The sequence below is a fragment of the Corythoichthys intestinalis genome, chromosome 14, assembly GCF_030265065.1.
Source record: "Corythoichthys intestinalis isolate RoL2023-P3 chromosome 14, ASM3026506v1, whole genome shotgun sequence".
Lineage (NCBI taxonomy): Eukaryota > Metazoa > Chordata > Actinopteri > Syngnathiformes > Syngnathidae > Corythoichthys > Corythoichthys intestinalis.
The window spans coordinates 25844244-25869030 of NC_080408.1; the positions used below are offsets into that span (position 1 = coordinate 25844244).

The following is a 24787-nucleotide window of genomic DNA, read 5'->3' on the forward strand; positions in this document are numbered from 1 at the left end:
ACTGCTCGGAACTTCCTGTTCAGACAAAACATCAAGAGTTGTGGTTAAGGTCAAATCAAAGAAACCCACTGATTCTCCAAAAAGTGGATTCAGCACAACGTAAACGAGGGTCCGGGACTGTCTGTGCTGTGCGTGGCCGTGCGAACTCCTGGAATCGCCTAAATATATGGTTTGAAGAGAAATGCTTTTATCACTGACCAGCTACAAAGCGCCACTGTGGATGTACCCCGCTATATGCCTTACATCCGAAACCATTAGCAGACAATATTTCAAGAATGTGGATCGCCTCTCTTAACTTAAACGCTCCACCTTAAAGATTTTATGTTTGTTCTTATCACTTTGTTGATAAGAAACCCACCGAAGAACATCCTTTCCCAGAACTTTGGCTGTGTTGTTGTCGTAGCAACTACAGTAGCAGCAGTTGTAGTAAAAAGTATTAAACTTCATCATTACAAGCATCATCGTGATATCAATAGCAAAGGCAACAAGTCGTTTCATGCTCAAGATTTTAGGTTTCGTATTTTTCGAGAACACACCTTAATAGGACCCCAGATAGTAAAATATAACTGGAGCGGACATAGGCCATGTGTACTGCAAATTTCGGCCCAACTTCGTAAAACGGATCCGCCCCAGTGTTTTTTTTTTTGTTTTTTTTTTTGAACGATGGCCCAAACTCAGTAAGGTGTCACTTGCCGGATCAGCAACCAGTTTTGGGCCAGAACTGGCCTAAAGTAGCAGACACAACATTAATGTATGGCCCGGATATGGCACACGTGTTACCCAATCTGGGCCAGATTTGTATCAAAACCGTTTTCAGTATTAAAATTGGAGTCCATTTTGTTCAATGTATCATACTGTACTGTAATGTGTTTATATTGCAAATTATAAATTGTCTACTAAAAGCAATAATGACAACACTTCTTTTTCATGCCATTTATTAATGCTAACATATTAATGCAACATATAACAACATAACAATATAACATTGCTTTTTCACAACGTATTTTAATTGGAACAAGCAACTCAACATTAAAGATGACCCATTTTTAGAGTGTAAAAATTTTGTTAAGGTAATGGGGGACCTAATTCATTGACGATGAGAGGGAGTGTTAGATAGTGTCCGAAGATACCGGTGGGGAGTTTGGTGATAGAACAGGTGAATGGGCAGGCAGCAGTTTTCCCAGGCAAGCAGTACAGGATCTAGGGGGAAAAACACAAAAATCAGCTCAGTATCAGGATTACAAGATTCTTTGTTAGCTGAAAGTCACATGAGTTGTTGATCTGGCAAAGATGTGAGGCCAAGGACCGGTTTAAGTAAGTTGCTGACGATGATCACCGGCACCTGGTCCCAGGCTCACCCAGCTGTGCAATCAAGGCGACAATTGAAGCAAAACTGTCATAGTGCTGATCAGGGCCGCATCTGGCGCACTGACGTTAAGCGGGAGTTTTAGTATGTCCGGTCTGCAAGGTCTGCCCCGGAACAGTGCATCTTTTGGACTGACATAGTGCTGATCCACGCCACATCTGGCGGACTGATGTTAAGTGGGTGTGATGGCTATGAGGATCTGGCGAGCCGAGGCCGGATCCGGTCTATGTATGAGGACACATCCAACTTTGTGGTTGTGCAGGACAGGTACTGGAATGCCTCGGAGCTTTTCAGGTTCCTGATGGCGTTTCCATCCACTGCCATAGAGTCAATAAAATACGATAATATTTTACTTTTTGTCACTCTCGGCCATTTCTTTGTCTTCCCATGTTGAGATGGCAGAAGGATGCGGTATTTCCAAATAGTGTTTCAGGGTTTTTAGTGAGTGATGCCACTCCAGCGCCATTGCTGTCTATGTTAAATAATGTGAAAACGGAAATTGCGAGCAGAAAGCAAGAAGTAAAACGGAAGTGCCTCGGAAACTTGTCTATACAGTATACAGTTGTTTGTTGCTGGTATGATTATGGAGACAATTACAGTATGATTTGTTGTAATGTACAATAATCTGTCAAAGTGAGAATAACTGCAAGGAGATTTATTCAAAATGAAATTAAACTGATGTTGGGGAAACCATTTTGGCTGATTGAGTTTTGAGGAAACAAATAGGGTGATATTGAATTAATATTGTAATAATGATAACAATAAAAAAATAAAATAAAATAAAATAAAAAAAAAAGCTCAGGAGATATTGTGATATTGATATCTGCTCCCTAGCACCTGACTGGTGATTTATCTGTACTGTCAATCTGCAAACACAAAGCATAAAAAGAACACAATATGCAGTATGTTGATGTTCAATAAATGTGACCGAGTCTCATGTGAGTGTGTGCTCTTTAAACAGGGGTATCTCTATACAACGCCTTCCTGCACAGCGTGATCTGATGAGAGGAATTAGACACTATTATCGTCCCCTTTTCCCCCTTTCATGCTAGAACTACAATACTGAGAGGGGGAAAGAGAATGAGGTTGAAGTCTAATGTTGCAAGGAAGAAAGAAAATGGAGTGAGTGTGGTAGTAAAAGAGTAATTGCCTATTGATTTGATGAGAGATAAGATGCATCATTTTAAAATTGTAAAAATCCTAGAAAGATATGGTGTAACGGCGCTTTCTGTATCCTACGGCTGCTTTGATAATTTATCCCCCTCTTCTTCCATCTTTCTTTCACTCTATTTTACCCAGTTACCTATCAATCTTTTTTCCAATTACCTGCTCTGTCTATCCACAAATCTATCATAATCATTTCCATGGTAACGGATTGCATCCTCCATTGACTTTGACCTATTGTTCAATATAATTGCATGCCAAAAAGCAGGCTTTTAAACGAAGCAAAGTGATGCACAGAGGGACACTGATATGGATTGTGTCTCAGTACCGAGCTTTTAATGTCTCTGCCATGTTTTCAGGAGTGTCAATGTCAGAAGAGCGACAAAACTGTGACACCAATTCAACCAGTATTTTTGTCATTACATAGAGATTGGTTTTATTCTGAACTGAAGAAATATTTCTATCAAGGTAAGAATTTGTTCCTGTAAACCCGAGTAATTAAATGAACTGTAGGACAGTCTTTGTCCAATGTTTGTATAAGCACTTTTTAAAATAAAAATTTAAAAGTTCCATTAATCATATTGAAATAAACCATAGATATTAGCATGGAAATAATTGCCTTGGCAGAGTAAGCCCAACTGCTTCACATCCCTTTCTGCTGCCATGGCCATCGCCAACCAAAGCGTCTTGACCTTTGAAGTCTAGGCTGCCCCTTTACCGTTTAACCTGTCAACTACAGGCAAGTCAAAACCTGTAAGCAACAATAATTCCATACTACCCTCAACTAGCAAATTCCTGACCTACAGAAGGCCTCCCTCTACTGGCTAACTCCTGAAATGTCACTGTCATTGCAATGCTAATGCCACAACATTGTCACATATGTTTAAGTAATATGTTCTCAGACATCTGTCTCAATCTGGGTCCTGCATATGGAATATTTGCATTGTTCCATAAAAACATTTTTGCACTATTACATCAATATCTATGGACAAACTCTCATTTGTACTTATCAAGTCGGCCATCCGCCTCTTTCTCTGAGTACTTTAAATTGTCCTATACACAATGTTATATTCAGTGGTGGATGAAGTAGTCACTTCTTTTTTTTTTCTTTTTATTGGTCAGTATCTTGATCACCAGCCTAATCTTGCTTGTACTCGTTGCTGCCTCTAGTGCTCAGTTACGGTATAGTTGCATGGGGCTTGTTGATTGCCGTGTAAACAAAACTATCTACTCACAATGAGAGAAAAAAGAAAACAAACAAACTCAACGTGTAATGCAGGCGACAATTTGAAAAGTAGTGGAATAAAAAGTACAGATACCTGCTCTAAAATGTAGTGAATAGTACCACTTCATATTTGTACTCAAGTACAGAGACACAAAAAAATGTACTTAAGTACAGTAACGAAGTACTTTTACCTCACTTATATTCCACAACTGGTTATATTACCACGACATCACCACTTGCTGTGAGTCACTTATTCACTTAATAGCGTACCGCAAAAATGCTATATTTAGATCGCGACGTTGCCATCGTTCCCCGGAAGTGGGTCAACATAGACACGCCTTTGCATACAACTCATGTTTTTACTACTTGTTTTCTGCCGCTAATCTTTCAAAAAAGAACATGCCGAGTAAACACTGCTGCTATGAAACTTGTAGAAACGACTCTACATCCTTCATATGTCGTAATGTCTATTCTTCATAAGTTTGCCGAAGGCATAAAAGAGGAAAAAATGTGAACAATGGATCAACTTGTGCGGACGTCCAAAAGACCAGTTTAATGCCATCAAGGTGAAGCCATTCCTCTTAATATGCAGTAAACATTTTGTTGGGGGCCATGGTCCTACAGAGGACAGAGAGGTAAGCCATTTGATACTTTTACTTAGCGTATCGTTTTGCCGTGCTGCTTCTGTCAGACAATGAATGACCTATAAAAAAATTAAAATGGTATCTGACTGCCACTGTTGTTAAAAGTAAAAAAAAAAAAAAAAAAAAACTTTAGTAAGGGGGAAGTGTAAATAAATTATAGAATTAAGATTTGTTATTAATGAAAAAATCAAAAGTGTTCCTTGGCTGTCACTGAGTAGCATTTGTGATCGCTACACAAAAATAGCAATGTAAATTACCCCCAAGAACGGTCAGACACGTAAGACAACCACGGGATATAATATATAAGAAAGACAGGGCATATGGTGGAAAGGATTGATTGTTGAAACAGGAGAATGTCATTATCAGTGGCGTAAAGCAATGCACACAGGAAAAAGGTGTCGAGAAAAAAGCTACCTCTGGAACAGGTCGGCTCTTTTTCCCATCTTTTTCAGCCCTCGGCACTCAAGCCATCTCTTAACTGAACATTTGTATGTTCTTCCACATCTTTATCAGTGAATTTAGCACCAGGGACATAATTTTAGGACAGAATTGGTAGGTTTAGCTTGGTAAACATTTCGTTCGTACACTGTTTACATGCATTTACTGTACCAATGGGACAAATGCGAGCTTGACCTGTCTAGCAACAATTGCTAATGTCATGAAAATTAATGAGCAAAAGTGACGTGTTCCATGTGGTACGCCTTTGCCAATCTGTGTACCTTGTAACCTGTGGTTTTATATTAGCCATATTCAGGGCTGTCAACAGACTTGCAGGGGCCCGGGGACAAGAGACCATTTTAGGGCCCCACGCCCCACACCCCACCCCTAATACTGTATTAGCGTTTGCTATAATACACAGTGGGCTGTAAACCCAAGATAAATCCAGCCACCGGACCCGAGTGTGTTCAGCCTCGCGCACCTGCTCCCCACAGACTAACATATATCCCTGATCTCCCATCACATTCTCTCTCCTCAGCTCAACGCAAGCGGCATTTCTTGCCATACCGCAGCTCAATAGGCTACAAGCTGCCGGTAACAGACTCGAATTGGGCTTTGGTCACGGTGATCGTGAATGTAAACGTTCAGTGTTATCGGCTGTCTTTCACTTACCGACATCACCGTCCACTGCCAATTCTTGCCCTAATTCTCTGGCTTCTTGTCACCCTTTTAAAAACTTTTTAATTTCTTCTTGTTCACCTCTCTGATCTTCATCTCTTTTTCTTTTCTGCACACCCAATTTATGAGGACTCGCCATGTTTAGAGTTTATAAAAATGACAGATTTTAATTTCCCGCTGCAGGGCACATACGTAGTGTAGCCTTGAGTGCGCCCGAGCGGGATGAAAACATTCTCTGCTAAAACAGTGGTGGGGCGTTGTGCAGAAAAAGGAAAAAATATATTTGAAATATTTAATGTGTTAACGTTTTTAAAGTATATATCGAGTAGAACATAATATTGAATGAGCCAGTGATTTAAATAAAAAAGAAATATGTGAAGTAAAATAAATGAAGGGTCATTCAGGGGCCAAAATGGTCTTGGGGCCTGGGACTATATACCCGGTTGCACCCCCACCCCCCCACCCCCCCACCCCCCGTCGACGGGTTTGGCCGTATTTTACTCCTGTTTTATTTGGTGCAAGTTATGGTGAAGCTTGAAATCTCATTTTACTCTGTATAATGACAATAAAGGCTTTCTATTCTATTCTATTCTATTCTATTCTATTCTATTCTATTCTATTCTATTCTATTCTATTCTATTCTATTCTATTCTATTCTATTCTATTCTATTCTATTCTATTCTATTCATTATAAAAGCTAGTTTTAAAGAGTTTTTTTGTAAACATATATGAGCTACATTATTTTATTTTATTTTGAAAGGCCGAGCAGGACGTTTTTGTGCACCGTGTGATCATGGTGTTGATGTGTGCTTGTGTGAGAGCAATCGGCTTCCGGCTGCAACTCAGTGTCCACGCGCTGTGTGTGTAGTCAGTGTTTATCGGCTCGCCATGGCGGAAGGACGAAGAGAACTGCCACCGCATCCTCTCCTGTCGCTACCACCGGCCAGTAAGCGACCATGCTTGCGCCCGGCTCCCCGGGGTCCCGGCCCTGGGCCCGGACACGGATTAATCAACTCCCGGTATCGTTCCCCGGAGTCCCTCTTGGACTGTGCCGCGAAGGCAGTAGCGGAAAAGTGGGCCTTCGAAAGAGTAGAGGAGCGTTTTGAGCGGATCCCAGAACCCGTTCAGCGTCGTATCGTCTACTGGTCTTTCCCCCGCAACGAAAAGGAGATATGCATGTACTCTTCGTTCCAATGCCGCGTAGCCGGCGAGGAAGCTCCGTCGACGGCGACCAGCGGGTCAGGAGCTACTGGGTCCGGACCAACAACTAACGCCGGTGGCGGAGGAACCGCTACTGTTACGACGACGACAGTAGGAACAACCGGAGCAATGGGAACTGGAGATGCATTGCCTTTCCGCCGTGGTATCAGGTTGCTCGAGACTGGCTGTGTGGAAAATGTTTTACAAGTCGGTAAGTGAAATTATTTCCTCAACTTTAAGGCTAAGTAGAGTCTTTTCGGAACGTCTCTACCGAATCTTTACCGGACATGCTTGAGTGAAGTTTATCGTTGAAAGTACATGTATTTGTTTTGTTTTCGATTGCGAGTGAGTATATTCTTTAAAAAAAATTGGTAGTTGTACTCGAGGAAGCGTTCAGACAGACATTTTTGACAAAAAGGGTGGTATCCTGTCCTCGTGAGAGTGTAGATAAGGTTGCTTTGCTAACAGATCCGACCAGCTGCTGTTTAAAAATTAAAGGGCTTCCTATACTATTGTGGCTTCGGTCACTATTTAAACTGGCTTCTCTATTCCTGGCATTTGAAATCGCACTAAACGTATGTTGTCCCATGTTTTGGGGCATTTAAAACATTAGATGAAGCATTTCACATGCTCTAATGATCACTTTTTCGACAACCGGGGGTGCCTGGAGCCCTCCACCCGCAGACAAGTAGGGGGGAGGCGCGGAGGAGGATTGACAGGCACCGATACAAAAGGACTCAACGGGGCTTTATGTTTGTTTGCGTCAATTCTCACTTGCAAATGTTTATTTTTTCCCCCCAAAAAACGAGCCGTTGCTTGTGGGTGGTTTAGCCGATGAACAAAGGCTGTTATCGGGTCTCTTATTATGATTAATCCGACGTTAATCCGGAAAAAAAAATCCCCCACACGGTTGTGTTTACTCGGAGCGGACAAAGAGACGCGGGGACGCCACCGAGGTGGAAAATACCTCCTGTTTGGTGGTGTTTTCAGAATGGACTTGCACTTCAGTAGTTTGGTATAACGCTAAAATCTGTTCTTTGCGTGCGTTTGCCCATACCCCTGCCACACAAAAGGCTCCCAGTTGAAGTGATCGATAAGCGTCTCGCATTTCCAGCATTGCAGAAAGGATGTTTTCAAACAAAGGGCTATTCCGCAAAGCTCCTTCTCCACCTTCATCCTCATTAGATTCCTCACACAGTTTGGACATGATGAAAATGGATGAGATTGAAAACTGATGAATGGTGGAAAAAACAGCTCTTAGTGTTGTAGGTTGCTTTTTTTGTCTTCTTCTTTGGCCATATGGCGTGAGAGAGAACTGAAGCTTGTCTGAGGTTTCATGTTGCCTCAAGGTATCAGGGGAAGCTGCAAACTGTGGCTTCTTTCGGATTGCTGTATCTTATTGCATCTTTTTTTAAATGGCCATTGATTCCACTCCATTACGATCTGAAAGGTGAGACTTGTGAATATGGAAGTGAGATTCACTTTTAACTTTGTTTAGTGCCGTCTGTTTTGTTACGTTGTTCCAAGGTTGTGAGATGTGATCCTGAAATAAAAGATACCTTTATTAATGTGTTTACGCCAGGATAATTCTAGCTGTTTGATGATTGCATGTAATTGGGCACCGTATGCAAAGAATGTTGGCAAAGGGGTTTTAACTAGCGAGAGAGGGACACTTCCGGTTATCATAAACAGTACCATACGCATAAAAGCTGCACAGCATGCCGCTCTGTGCATGTACCTACTGTCGTAATACAAAACATATGGCACATAGCTGATGTTGATAGATCTTTTTTTTTGCTGGGGGTGGTCAAATAAGTAATGTCAGTACACACCTAAAGGGATTTATCTCCTATCAAAAAATGTATTTGATAGCAAACACTTCTGGCCTTACCTGTCTCTCCACACCTTATATCTCATCTCACCCCAAGGTCAGTCACAGCAGGTCGGCACACGGTTTTGTCTCTCTGTCAACAAATCAGAGCCCAGTTGAATAGTTGTGTGACATTAAGATAAGATTGGGCCTGCTCTTCAGTTAGTGCTCTGTGGGAACCAGCATATACAACATGATTACTGCCGAGCAAAAAAATATACTTCAGAATTTTTAATAATGACATTTAAACAAGCTACCATGCACGACAAACCTCTTAAGCATACGACGACTCCCGGATGTACATGCTGTTTGTCACAACAATAGTCGTTTGGCAGCACTGCACAATTACTGATAACTGCATGCTTACTTACTGTACACTTGTTGATGATGCATGCTTAAAAATATGACCTTTATTTTTAATATTTACAGTAAGGTAATTGGTTGTTAATTATTTGAGCGACATTGATAACAGAAATTAGACTTCTTTAATACAAAGTCATTTGTCAGAATGTTGGATTTTTAAAAATTTTATTACAAAATAATTTGTCACAACTTTGACTCTCAAAAATCAATACATCTTGGACCAAGTGTCCAGTTACTGTAATGCTTCTGAACAAGTTGATATTAGGATATTTTGCCTTTTTAGGTAGTATCAAAGCTGGAATGGTGTTTGGATCTGAAACTCATGTTTGAAACCTTGTTGCATAGAAAGCAACCGGTGCTGTCCAACAAATGTTGTACAGGTCGATTGTTGATGTAATCGGACATTTTCGAATTGCAGCATGCCAACTTCCTGCATGAAAGCATGGGCAGTTTTGTTCATATCCTGCTTTTTTCCTGTTTAAATTTGACATATCTTTATTAACTGCAGAAAATGTGTGTGATCTATGTGTAAAAGAAGATTGTTTCGGAAAATAAGATTATTGAGAGTAAGATAATGTTCCAACAAAAACTAGCATAACTTGAAATTGTCCTCGTCCTTATGTTTAAACATACCTTTTTTGCAATCTAGAGAATGATGAGATGGAGAAGTACCTTCAGTTGTGTACACTATCCCGCCCCCACTATGCCACACTCTTAATAAACATAATTTTCAAGTAAATCCTTTGTCTGGCTTGGTTTAACGGTAACACAGAATGATTGGAAGGATGGGAGCTCATCAGCAACCCATGTGTAATAACCTACTTCTAGATCCAAGTCATAATTAGAATAATCAAAGCTAAGTGTGGTTGTGTATTTACACCCCTCCCCAACACATCACATGTATGACCAGAAGCTCCTTTGCCAGTGCCTTATAAAGTCCTCAGAGAGCAGGATGGAGGGATATAAGGGGAGGAAAGGGTGGGAGGGGGTTCCTCAGCTTTGAGTCAAGCTTCAGGATTATTGGGTCATGCTTTGTTACCCAGCTGTAGAAAAAACCCTTGTTCACAGAAAGGGGGGTAGGAAGAATCTGCGTGTGAATGTATGTGTGTGTCCCTTCCACGTCTCTGTCTGTAGAACGTTACATAAAGCTGTAATGGGTCCCCAATGCCTTTTGAAGCGACTGTGGCTCTGACAAAGCAAGGCAGCAGAGTTGAACGGGATTAAACCATATGCGAAAGTCAGTCAGGAGTTCTCCCAAGTGCTTATAAAAGACTCTAATTGCACTCTCTTCACACTGCCAGGTTAGAGGTTTTGCACCCAAGTTTCAGCCCAGGTTAGTGTTGCACATGAGTAAACACGGCAGCATTCCCAAACACGGAAGTAATTGAATGTCCACAAACGTGCAGGCAAATGCCATTATTTGCAGAGGTGAGTAGTAACTCATTACAGTTACTCCGTTACACTTACTTGAGTACGTTTTTGAGACAAATGTACTTCCAAGAGTATTTTTATCAAGCCATACTTTTTACTTTTACTTTAGTAGATCTTTGAAGAAACGCGACTCTTATTCTATTACTTTGGGCTGCACTATTCGTTACATTTTTCCTCTTTATTCTACATATAAGATTTTACCTTATTTTTTGCCAGTGATGCCAACAGTAGCGTTACCAGTTTCACCAATGAGAGGTGGCAACAATAATCACATGACTCCATTAACCAATCAGACTCAGGCTTGCCTTTCTTTGATCACGCTGGCCTGTTCAATCACATGGCGTTTTTAAAGTACCATAAAAAAATAAGTATTTGACATAGCGCGCTGCCCTCAAAATGACTCAAAGCGAAGATTTTAACCTCTCCCCCAGTTTTTATTTGGCACTGATTGACCGGAGATTTGATCCTTTTAATTTCATAATAGGAACTATGAAGAAACTATTCACTATTCAACTATTCAAACTAGGAACTATTTTCTCCACTAGAGGGCACTCGTGCTCTTTGGACAAATGATGCGTCAGTTCTGTTGATTTTTTTCTCTTGCCGTTTTTTTTTTTTTTTAATTTATTTTTTTGGCTTAATTTGGTTATGTAATAGGTTATATTACATTATAATAATAACAGTTCATAGATATAGCTTTGTGCTGAGAAAAAAATACCATTGTTTAAAAAAAAAACCCACAAAAAAACACCGTAAGCAGTTACTCACAATGTTACTCATTACTTGTGTATTTTTTTTCACCAAACACTTTTTTACTTGTACTTGAGTACATTTTTTGGATGACTACTTTTACTTTTACTTGAGTGATATTATTTTTGAAGTAATGCTGCTCTTGAGTAAAATTTTGGGGTACTCTACCCACCTCAGATTATTTGCTTCACGTTTGAATTTTTTCTGAATTAACTAAGTAGTGATTCAGAAGTACACAAATGTGTAAGGGGACTCTCATGATTTGCCTCGTTTTCGTATTTTTATATTTGGTCAACTTTAAAAGGCGAAGTGTTCGTTTGGAGTTTGCCGATATTTTCATTTAACAAAACACGCGTCAAAACATAGGAAAATGTATATACAGTACATTAGGGCTGCAGCTATCGATTATTTTAGTAGTCGATAAATCGATGAACTGGTTAGTTCAAATAATCGAGTAATCGGATAAGGAACATGAAATATTAAAATACCTAAGCTCAGCCACAAACAGTATAAAAAAGTAAGATAAATGAGGATCTAAAGAACAAGTGGCTTAATTGCATAGCAAAAGTCCGCTAGCTTAAATGCTATTAAATGCTAATTTTTTTTTACAATGCTCTTAACAAATGGTTCAGACACATATTCCTTCAAAAAACAGCTAAATATACCTATAAACTAAATTACAAATGCATTAACATTAGCTCAAACAAAAGCTAAAGTTGGTCTTAACAGGGAGCAGCTGGATTCATCCATGTGAAATGAGGCAGACGAGAGGGCAGTGTATCCACCCAAATCAATAAAACTAAATGCAAACACTTTCAAAATAAACCATTACAACGCCACTTTAATGAAACGAATACTCGAAGCAGCAAAATTTAATTTGAATCTTTTTTTCTAATCTACAGTACACTCATGCAACCAGGATACTTTCCTTCATTGATGATCTTTTGCCAAATTTGGACACCCACCCGTTCGAAGGGTGCGGCTAAGCCTGATGTGGAGTAGGGGAGAACGCACATTAAACTGAATTAGTTTTGTGTTGTGTTGTCCCAGAATAAACTACTGGGGAGGTGTCTTTTAATGCTACAACACTGATTTTAACACTGTGGTACAGGTATATTTTTGAAGTTGTACTCGTTTCATTAGCTGGGTTTACTCAACAGTCAACATGATTGAAGTGGCTCACAAGTAGCGTTCAGGTGTAGACAGCATACATACCATAAACAGTGGACATTAAATATGGTCTAAAAATGATACATTAAATTTGCCAAACAGTCATTCCATTGGAAAATCAAGTAATGTAATTTAAATCTATAGTATTTTTGTTATTCCTTTAATTTGCTTCTGTTTGCATATTATCCAATGTTGATTGATACTGTAGGTGTTTACAATTTAGTTTAGGAAGTCTGTGCTTACTCATTATTTGACACGTGGCATTGGATGTGCGTCACTTAGATTTGTCCATGGACCAAACAAAATCTAATACAGGCTCTAGTCTAAATATAAATTGGGCATACCGCTACACAACATACATCCCTCCACATCACTCCTTTCATCGAATTAGTAGCAAAAAACAACAACACAATTTTACTCATGTCCAGTCAGTGTTGAGAACATGTCAGCATCGTGGATTTTCCTCTTCCAATGAGTATTTTTACATTCGTGGGTAGGTGTACTCAATGCATGGTATCCTCATAGCTTTTGAAGCTGGCAGTTGCTGTTGTGCTCAGTCTCACACCTGTCTTTTATTAGTTTTGTGCATGTGTGTTTCAGTGTGCATGTGAACACATGGTGGTTACACGTTTGGCCGTTGTCCACAATTCAGAAGAAGCCTAGACTTGAAAGGAATGGATTATTTTGATGTGGTGTGGTTGTAATTGCCAAATCAATGTTGAGGAGAAAGGATGGCAATTTAAGCAAATTATTTGGCATATTGTATTGTTACTTGGTGAAGCAAAATGTGCACGTCCTTTTTATTTATACAAATTTATCCATCCCGCGTTTACTGATGCCCAAGCCCAACTCATTTTCTTGGTGCAAGTTAGTGAACAGTGTTGCTTCATTTACCTGCTTCTTTTGACCACTTGATGTTTGGATAGAAGTCATTCAGGCAAGACTGCAGTTTTGGTATTCTTTTATGTGTCTGACCTCAGCGATCAAGGTATATTCATGGGACAATTGAATGCTTAAATATTAGTTTGACATTTTATCCCCCCCCCCCCCCCCCCCCACACACACACACACACACACACACACACACACACACACACACACACACACACACACACACACACACACACACACACAGGAATAACGAGTATTCTTTGGGAAATATTATGAAAGTTGTATGTAGGTTTGGAACTATCCAGTAGACAGTTATGCAATGGTTCATTGGGAAAAAACAATGTACGAAATACTACTTTTCTCTTCATATTGTAACAGTAAAAAGTAAAAACATTGCTAACCCTTTGGTTTACTTTAAACTTTGACCAACTTAAATAAATCGCTCCATTATGTTTATTTAACTGAAGATTTTCAAAAATATTGGAAAATAAAGCCCACAACATGAATTCTTATTCATGTTTTATACACGCAATGTTGCACCAATACTATTATTTGGCTCCCTGGCTGTGTTGTATCAACTGATGCTGATACTGCACCGATACCATGTTTTCTGAATTTGTTTTCCCTTTTAATACTAAATTATTGCATACTCACTTGAATATAAAATAATTGCTATCATGCCTGATAAGGAATTACTTAACCTTTATGGCTACCTGGTATGGGGATAATAAATGAACTTTAAAACCTGCTCTAAATTTGAAAAAAGTTTTTTTTTTATCATTATTTTTTATTTATGTTGAATTTGGTATCAAGCCTTATACCCACTTCAAGTCTACAGTCAGTGTCATTTTATTACATTTGTACATTAGCTTAGCACATGTGCTAATCACTTATGCTAGCAGAAGCCTCCGTTTTCGAATTTTTCCTCCTAACAATGCTAACATCTATTATACATACTCATGTCAATATGAGTGTCACTAAAACTTCAAATCTTGGCTGGTATTACCGCTAAACATGTATTTTTAGCCACAGTTGCCCATACATCGGAAATATGAGTACGAAGTAAGCACATTCAACAACACTTCCCAAAATAAATACTCTTCTAGGTTTAAACATATATTTCTGTTTTTCTTCTTCTTTGCCAGTATTCGTAATCAGTGGCCATCTTGGGAAGGGCGACCGGCGGTTGGAAACTAAACCTTGAGGAGTACATATATTTCTTAGTAATAGCTGATACCGATGCCTACATTTTAATGGCGTATCAGGGCCCCTTTCGATTCTAGTATCGATATCGGTGCAACACAATAATACAGTATTCTACTTTGAAACAGTTTTTATACTAAGCACATATTTGATCATATTCTGATTCTGCTGTCATCAATTATTTTCACCATCTTTTTGTCAAATTTTATTTGTCTTTCTTTTCATGGCACAAAATGTAGTGCTTTACTGTTTTTTCTACCATGCCCATTTGGAAATGCACGCAATAGATCATGGTTGTCAGATACAGATAGTCATGACTTTTATTGAAAACACATGTGCGCATACACTTGTAGTGAATGACGGTCTAAGTTGTGCTTCCTTAAGATCTTAAGCATACTGTACATATTAGACTATTAGAGTCTGGACTGATGAGGGCCCATAGGAGCCCATTGTATTCTAAACATCCATTATAGCCGCATTAGAAATTATTTCCATACATTTGGCAGACTTTGATCCAAGGAAATGGTAATCAAATATGATAATGCACTTCCATTTCTTGGTCGCAAATGTGCACATGATCAGCATCTGCACGTGTCAACTTTACAACACTATCTTCTTCCTGCCAGATGAAAAATTGCTGTATTTAACATTTGGTACGCTATTCATCATCCTTGGCCTCTTCAAAGCTTTCAAGCTTTTATTAGCACAATTGAACTCATCTGGCCATCTTGGTCTTTTCACTGTACTGCCACCTTAGTCCTTCTCTACATTTGTATGAAATAGATTTATCAATGAAAAGCAATATAATTGTATCAGAGCAGGTCTCCCGTTTATGACTAATCTGTTTCTCTGTTTGAATTAAAAAATGTTGCGCTAATATGACTGCAGTATTTTAGCACAAAGTTCAATTTATAGCCCCATTTTTTTCTCTAGTCAATGAGGCTTTTTATACCACAATGGAGTGAGTGAGTGATGTTTCAATGCAAGCACAGCCCCAACTTCCTAGGCCTGTTCAGAATAGTAACAACATTCCTTATAAATGGTTTCCACTTTTGTTCTTATACAGTGAGAGAGCCTGTGACGTCACTGTGGAAACAGTTCTTTCTCCCCAAATTGTAATGAAAAACCATGCACATCCATTTTCTAAACCTCTTATCTTGATTAGCCCTTCTTCATTTCGAGCACTTGCATAGCTTTTCTTGGTCCCCCTATTCATATGGTAACTTCACTCAACCATGCACCTTGCACCCAAACGATACTGCTGGAGTCATTGTTTTCAAACTCTCTTGAGAGCCTCTATATTGAATGCAACCTCAATAAATATGTATCATCTACATTTTGATATTTACATTAATGTTTATTGCCTTGAAAATTTAGACTGTTTTATCAATTTTAATAGTTATATTTTACCCTAAGCATGTGTCAGCATTTTCCTGCAACTGTAGCAGAAAGGAAATCATTTGGCATATATGAGAGTTCAAAGTTTCATCATCATCAGCGGGATGAAACACTGCTGCTATAACAATAGATTAAAGCTCTACGTTGAAAGAACCGATTGAATCATATTTTATTTCATCTGCTTTTTACACTGTTTAAATTTTTTACAACTTACTTGTATGTTTTTAAGCTCTACAATCTTGATTGCTGGGTGTATCGCTCAAGCACCTACCAAAGCAACAGGTTGTGCTACAAACCCAGCAAATTGAAAATAACAAATGGTTTTTGAAGGCTTACGGTGAAGTTGGCAAGATGAAAAAATCAAACACAAGAAACAAAAGTTGGAAGATGTATACACCATTAAAAACAACTCAATATCGTTGTTAACTTATCAATACAATTAATTGTTCATATTAGTCAGGCAACAGTTTGTGCGAGTCATGCTGTTTACGCGGCCATCCTGCCAACCAATTCTCAACCGACAGAAAACACTGAACATACCATGGCACATTGTTTCAACTCTTAATGATAATGTCTGTTGGAATCCAGTTGTTACCGAGGCCCAGGGGCAGTCAGTCCTATGTGTTTCATTGTGGGAAAAGAAGACTACGATCAAGACTCTCCACCATTGTCCAGATCCCATTGTTTTCTTATTATCCCCCTTCTTATTGCTACTTCTTCAATTCACTTTAATTTACCTCAGCGTGCTTTAATTGTTTTCACCAGGGTTTTTTTTTTTAGTGCGTGAATACAATACACGCAAAAGCTTGCTGTGTTGTCGTAAACTGAGCCTCCAATCTTTGTTAGCTAAGAGAATATTTGCCATTTTGAATTAGTGTATACAACCACAAAGGTGTTAACATGAGACTGTTGCTGTGTGACCATTTCGGCTCTAATAATAGTTGGATTAACAAACAACACAGTGTAGAAAGAGTATTTTTTTCTCACTACTGCTGTATCATTTTATTTAGGCAGGTAACAATGGGAACCATATGCAGTACAGTACAAAGCTAATGTTGAATCTATGCCCTCGCTTGCCTTTCATACAGAGCAGTAACGGCGCCCTGCGTCATAGTTGCCAGCTTTATTCATTAATTTATTATTGGGACAGCTATAACAGAATTAGTGCTCCAAGCACCTAAGAGTCATCAGAGAAAGGAAGAGGCACTTTAACCCCCTATACTTTTGTTGACAATAGCTGTGTGTGCACGTGTGTGTGTGCGGATGACTGTACTTGCACCCTTGCCAGATGGAACCAGTGCTTCTTTCAGCCAAGAAAAATAGCACTCAAACGCAAACCATCATCGCATCGCCACATACTACAGACTTCACATTCTCCTGCGGTCATGCTCCTGATTTGTATCCACTGAACTCCTAGACTCCTACACAATCAACATGATATTGGACCTAAAAAAATGTGTGCATTTAAACATGCATGTTATTTGAATCTTTATTTATGCAACTTGAAGCTGGAGGCACTTAACTCCTATTTACTCAACTCCTTGCTCACCTGGCAAACATTTAGGGAAGCTGAATAGAAGAGGTAGAGTAAGAAAATACACCTCTAAAATGTGTGTGTCGGTATGTCAGTTATCCAGGTCATGGTCATCCACAAAAGCTGAATCAAGACTAAAAGTGTACATGCTTGCCTGTAAGATTTTTCTGTCCTGTGCTGGTCAGGGGTGGGCAGAGTAGCCAAAAAATTTACTCGAGTAGGGTTACTTCAAAATAATATTACTCAAGTAAAAGTAGTCATCCAAAAAATGTACTGAAGTACAAGTAAAAAGTATCTCGTGAAAAGAATACTCAAGTAATTAACTTTTTGAGTAAATGCTTAAAGTGTGATATTTTTTTTAAGCTATTATGTTTTTTTTTCCTCGGCACATCATCATCTATATAAGGTGTTATTATTACACTGTGGTATAACCTATTACATGACCATATCAGGCCAAAAAAATAAACAAAAATCATTTAATTCAAACTCAAAAAATTAAACATTACCTGTCCAAAGAGCAAGCGTACCCTTTAGTTGAGAAAAAACATATTTCCTTCCATGAAATGCCATATATAAACTGGGAGAAAGGTTCAAGTTATGTTGAAGGTTTCGAGTTATGTTGACTCTGTGTTAAATAGTTACATTTTTACGGCACTTTAAAGACTCCACACGATTGAACAGGCCGGTTTGCTCATATGGCTTCCGACAGCAAACCTGTGTCTAGTGTGACTGTATTGTTATGTCTGATTGGTATAATGGACTCATGTGATTATTGTTGCAATATCTCATTGGTGAAACTGGTAGAGTCACTGTTGGCATCGCTGACAAAAATAAAGTAGAACAACAAAGTAGGAGAATAAAGAGGAAAAAGTGTAACGACTGTACTGTAGCCCAAAGTAGCGGAGTACGAGTAGTGTTTCGTCTTCACAAATATACTCAAGTAAAAGTAAAAAGTATGGTGTGGTAAAATTACTCTTAAAAGTACATTTTTCTCAAAAACTTACATTTGCTAGGGTACATTTACTTGAGTAACGCATTACTACCCACCTCTAGTGTTGGTACTGCATTTTTACCTCTATTGCAATCCCTTTCTTGTTCATATTTTAAAATGCAGCCCAATTATTTCCATTCAGTAAATGAGAGAGCATTACAGTATACAGTTGTGCTCAAAGTTTTATTATCCCGACAATGTTTGTGAGTGGTTTAGTGGTTAGCACTTCTGCTACACACGTCTAAAGTCCAAGGTTCAATCCCCGGCTCTATCCTTCCTGCGTGGCGTTTGCATTTTACCCATGCCCGCATGGGTTTTCTATGGCTACTTTGGCTTTCTTCCATGTCCCAAAAACATGCATGATTATAGGCTAACTGAACACTCTAAATTCTCCATAGGTGTGATTATGAGTGTGAAAAGTTGTTCTATATGTACTGTGCAATCGGCTGGCAACAGATTTACAGTGTACCCCGCCATCTGCCCGTGGTTAGCTGGATAGGCTCCAGCGCACACGTGACCCTCGTGAGGATAAGTAGTACCAGTACACAAGATGAATGAATGAATGCGATAAGCTCCAGCGCACCCGTGACCCTCGTGAGGATAAGTAGTACCGGTACACAAGATGAATGCCAGATGTTACAGTGTATGATTTATAAATAAAAATGCAGAATTTGCCTAAAAATACCAATTTTAGAGGAAGTACACTTAAAAAAAGTACTGGAAGTGTATTTGTGGATCTGACATACAGTAAGTCATTTAAAGACGTATTATATTTAGGTTTTTCCTGATATTAAATTCAATTTAATTGACGCATGGCTACCAATGACAGCCATATATATTCAATCTATTCCGATTGGAAGGGCTACCAGTGATCTAGTCAAAATTGATTGGTTGTTTATTGCCGTCAATGGTATTGCCACTGAAACATGATTATTCACTGTAAACGTTCCCAGTTCAAATGGGTTGGACATGTATTGCTTCATACAACACTGGATGAGCTAATAAGACTTTTGATGGTTTTAGCAATTCAGCAATTTCCCGTTCTTGATTTTGCTTGCTGCTCCTCATGTAATACTTGACTACAGTATAATTACAGAATTACAGTATATGTTCCTCTGTTGTCCAATCTCAATTTTTATGGAGAAATCCCTGACATGCGTGCATGCAAGAATTGCATCCCCCCACCTCCTCTTTCACACACTCCAATACACACACACATACACACACTGCACGTGCCCTGCCAGTTTTGCAGGCCATTGTTTGGCCCATGGCCACTATATTCCTTAGTTACATGCGCTCACATGCACACACACAAACATACATTCGCACACTCGCCTGACTTCTGCCTTGGCAGACAGCTCATGCTGAGTAAGGCGGCTTGCGCACTCACTCTCTTCCCCTTTTTTTCTCTCTCTTTGCTACTCTTTTGTTTTGTCCTGGTATTTTTTCCCCCAACACTGGCTGTCCTTTTTTCTCTTGCTCTTACCTTATTGTCCACATGAGGGTCTAGTTTCACTCATGAGAGCAAAACAGTTTGAAAGTCGTCTGTTCTCAGCCAGAACATGATGCTAGCTACTGTCTTACCAAATCCATCAAATTGGTATTATTGTCTGCTATCGCAGTATTGATAAGATACACTGCATTTGGTTGAGCTGTCTGGGAAGAGTTAACTGATATTCTTAGTCGCCTCATTTATTCCCCTGATTGCAGGTATGCTTCAACAATTTAAGGTACAAATTTGAGGTATGGTTTCGGGGATTAAGCAGCTATGTTATGTCTCAAGATATAGTTTCAGTACTTCACAATAGAGGTGTGCAAAATTTCCGATTCTTAGATTATTCACGATTCGGCCGTGGAAGATTCGAGAACGATTCACAAACATCCAAATTCCGATTATTGAAATATGCCAAGTAAAGCGGAAGTACAACACACTCAGCGCGCCGCGCGGTCAATGAGCAACGAAGCGAGAGTAGCTAAACATCGTGCTTCTCATTACCCGGCCCCTCGGGTAATGCCAATGCTCAACTCACGGCTCTAGCTCAACTCATGCCACGAGATAAAAAAAAAAACACAAAAACATACCTGAAGCTGCTACAAAAGTACGTCATCCACATAATGTTACGGTAGATATCATTTATATAAGACTAGATGCACTACGGTAGCGGTAGCGTTTGCAACACATCTACAAAAAGCTAGATGCAGACGTAGTAAACGGCCGCCATCTTAAAGCAGTACACTTCTCTGCAAGGCTGTTGTAGCGAACCTTCCAAGCAAACCTAATTAACTTTTTATCTAAAATACTCATAAATCGGTAAAATATTGACTTGAATCTATCTTTAAAATAGTTTTAAAACTTTCACATGTGGAAAGTTGACAAAAGGGAAATTATGGATTAACGGGAGCAATTTTAACAACTTTAACGGTTGATTCACAACATTAAATTAATTGAATGTAGTTTAAAGCTGCTGATACAGAATGGGGACTGGAGTTTTTTATTTACTGTTATTTTTGTATATTTGTTTACTGCTATATGTTAACTTGATACTGAAATAGTAGTTTGGTTTAGCCTGAGAGTATTTTTGAACAATTTTGGAACAAATGTACAAAATATTTAAAATAAAAAATAAAAAAAATAAAAAAAAAGGGGGGGGGTGCATCAATAATCGTTTTAGAATCGAATCGGACCATCTGAATTGTAATCGTAATCGAATCGTTAGGTGCCCAAAGATTCCCAGCTCTAATAACTATGGGCAGTGAATTGAATGTACCAAATCGTACTCAACTGATTACATAACAATATGTGCATTCAAACCAGTAGCAGTGGCAAGCTTCCTGGAAACATGCCATCTAACCTCAAAATAAAAGCCCAACAAGCAATGCATCATTGAAGAAATACATAATTATGTTTTTTATTTTGAAGTGGTCCCTTAAAACTATTACTTTTATAGTTGTAGGTGATCTCAAGTCATGTTGCTTCTTGTTGCTTGTGTGTACTAGCTATTTTTTAGATCTGGTTGAATCTTTTTTTTTTTTTTTTTTTCCGTCCCAACTCATCTGTAAGCTATACTGAAGAATTGGTACTTCCATCAGATAAACTGCGGAACAGTCACTATATAGCTCCTTTCACACACTCCGAAACACCGGCAATATCGCGGGATTTAGCCGTGGAGCAGTTGTATGTGAAAACAATTTCCCGGGTCAACTGAGACGGAGATTACAAGGACATTTCACGGGTTGCGTCTTAGTATCATGTCCGGGACTTCCCCGGGAAGCGGTGTGCGTTAAATTCCCGGGTCACAGCACAATGGCTGATGAACTAAATATCACGGCAGGCAGATCTTTACTTCCTCTACTACTCTACTTTCGCCATTGCGTAAACATGTTTGTACTTCAAATCAGAAAACAACGGAGGGATGCGTTCAATGGTTTATTAAATACAAAAATCCACACAATCGCTGGCTGATAAGGGGGAAAAACACAATGGGTACAAGATATCAGGTTGACGTGGATCTATAAAATACTAACCTAAGCGGTTGGCAGAGAGCCGATAAGACAACAAAACAAAGCCAGAGGGATTCTTCCTTCCACCCTTCTCTTGGATCGCCTGGGCTTAAATACTGTCTTGATGAGCTTGAAATGACTGCCGGTACGACTTTGGGAATGCTCCCTCTCGAACAAAACACCATTTGACCAACAGTGTGACAGCCGATGCGGACCAAAAATGACGTGTAATGTCCGGGTTAAAAAATCACGCCAGCAGCCCTCCCCGCACAGAGAGTGCCAGTGGGCAACACGGGACAAGTGTGTGAAAGTGTCCAATCCACGTCATTCTCGGGACATCTCTACATGCGTGAAAGCAATGATGCTAGTAAATCCTACGTTACCTTACATGGGAATTTCCCTGGATATTTGTGTGAAAAGGGCTTACGTCTCTGAATCAACAAACCGGTGTTTGTTAAATCACAACACAACATACATATGCCGTATATAAATTGAACAAACACTTATTGAAAAATGAAACACAATTCACAATTTAGTGGATAAACACCCATCTCAAATATTAATGTATTGAGAATTATCCACTAACAATTTACAACAGCAGTAAAACAGATTTCAGTCAATTCAATCAGCCCATTATGTTCTTTGTATGTCCTACAGTTGATACACAGGCATGTCCAACTCTTTCCTTAGTTTCTATGATCAGAGGCTCGTTTTATTCATCGGTTTCTTGTTCACTGGATAAAAGGAAGGACAAGTTGTACTGCTGCAACTTTTCACTGGGATCTGATGAAAAGAACATGTTTTTAGTGTTGAGTGGTGTACTTTTCTTTATACCTGTGAAGAGAGGTTGTCATTGTCTGTGCACATAAATTGTATTTTATTGTCATGCCAAAGACAAGCAGGCCTTATCTGTGCCAAGTGGTGCCAAGCCAGTTGGCTGTCACTCACACTTTTGTTTTGCATTGTACTCTGTATTCAGCCCACAGCACACATTATTGTGAAGAGGCTTTCACTTACAAAATACTTTTCCCATGTGTTTGAGTGTATGCTTTATGCTACTGAGTCCTGATATTGATCCAGGAGAAAAACGCAAATTTGAGTTTCAAGATATATAGGCTGTGCTAACATGTTTTTCGCACTGGTTCAAAATGTATATATATTTTTATTAGTTTTAAAGATGATACAGAAATTTGGTCAGGTTTGCAAAGTGATATGAAATATTGTCTATTGGTTTTGCGTTATTGTGAGTTCTAAATAACCTGGCTCGATGTTGTGGTTTTGAAACTGTTCTGTCTTTTGTTCTGTCTAGCAGTTAGATTGGATCTTTAGCAGAGATAGACCGATTATCAGGGCCGATATTTGGAAATTTGATGTTTATCGGTGTTGGCCTTTTTATTTATTTATTTTTTTAAATCCGACCGGCCGATTTGAAAAAATCAATTTAAAACTGGGTTATTTTAGCTCAGATACAGCCACGCTTTGCTCTCCTGCCTGCTGTCTCCTGCACTAGTATTCACCCTGTCCTCTGATTGGTTAATTGGTAATAATAAATGGAGTTACCATTACCATTACTTGTATTGCACCTCAGGCACTTCTGGAGCTAGTATTTTCTATTTGTGTGATTAATAAACCGGCTTTAGGCATTTCACTGAAGTTCAGTGTTTTACTTTTACTGCAAATGAATATCTGTTCAAAACATCAGCCTCTCTAACTACTAATAATCGGTATCGGTCTTGAAAAACCCATATGGGTTGATCTCCAATCTATAGTGACCCAAATGGTGCCAAACGTTCACTTGAAAGTAGGGCTTTAATGGATCAAAAAACCTCATGGTTCGAATCGTATCATGAAATCAAGTCACTTATTGTGTAATATTTTTGAAAATGCAAGAAAAAAAAACATATACATTTGGCATTTAACTCAAAATATAAACACAGTGGTATGCACATGTTGGGCATCCTTTTATAATGCCACTTTACATACAGAACAGGGCTTCCCTTCACAAACATAATTTCTACAACGTTTCATCACAATTTGAGATGGTCAGGTTAACCCAGTTGGGAGAACTGACCCAGAATGACCCGAAAATAGAAATAGAATAGAAAATATTTTGACACGATCAGTTTGTTTCCTTGCAAATTTAAAGCAGAGAGACCTATTGCAGGAGTTTTATATTGTCTTGTAGTTTCCTTCAGGAATTGGAATCCTGTTGTGGTTCATTTATTAAAGAAGTTGCCAGCCTGGTCTGTACGCAGTTATATTGTGGGGTGATTTAGGAGCAGAGTTTTGTCCACACAGCTATGACAAAGGTCCTTTTGTTAACATGTTAAATCGTGAAGGCTTAAACAGATCCAGCCAGTGCATGCAGCCCTGAGGGACTCCACTTCACATTGTTGTTAGAACAGTGGGGACTTTAAATATGAAACAATGTGATATTTTCTTGTTGTAATTACAGTGATACCTCTACTTACGAACATCATTACAAACGTATTTTTTCAGGTGACGACACGCCTACACAGGAAAATATTGCCTCTTGTTAAAAAAGTTTCAGGTTACGAGAGGCAAAAATAGTATACAATATTGTAAAAGATACGTACAGTATGTACTTCCTGCTTTCTGCTTTTTAATATTGTGCCATATGAGCCTGTTGCCCTATTGGTCATAATCTTTCCCATCATGCTTCAGTAATGGGATTCTGATATCCTACTGGCCAGTTGTTGATGACATTTTTTTATGGGTGTCGCAGTAAGATGACGTGCACAGGTGTGACGGTGTTGTTATTGCGGGTTGACGTGTGATGTATTTGTTTTCATTATTTGCTTTGCATTATGTTTTATTATCTACTTCATTACAGGCATTAATGGTTAGGATAGGTGTATGGAATCATTCAAATGTCTTTGGCTGTTGTTTTTTTTCCAGTTTTGCCCCAATTATAAAATTATTGTGGCGTTTCAGTAGCACTTGGAACGG

The 24787-nt window shown here is 39.0% G+C and overlaps 1 protein-coding gene across 1 annotated transcript in view; it reads left to right on the forward strand.

Moving 5' to 3' along the window:
• Window positions 1-6361: 6361 nt before the first annotated feature.
• zswim5 (zinc finger, SWIM-type containing 5) overlaps window positions 6362-24787 on the forward strand; it is a 68062-nt gene continuing 49636 nt past the window's right edge. Inside the window, exon 1 of the mRNA XM_057857207.1 lies at window positions 6362-6926. Within this exon, the coding sequence (XP_057713190.1) occupies window positions 6404-6926 (523 nt within the window). The 5' untranslated portion in view covers window positions 6362-6403. The remainder of the gene's footprint in view (window positions 6927-24787) is intronic.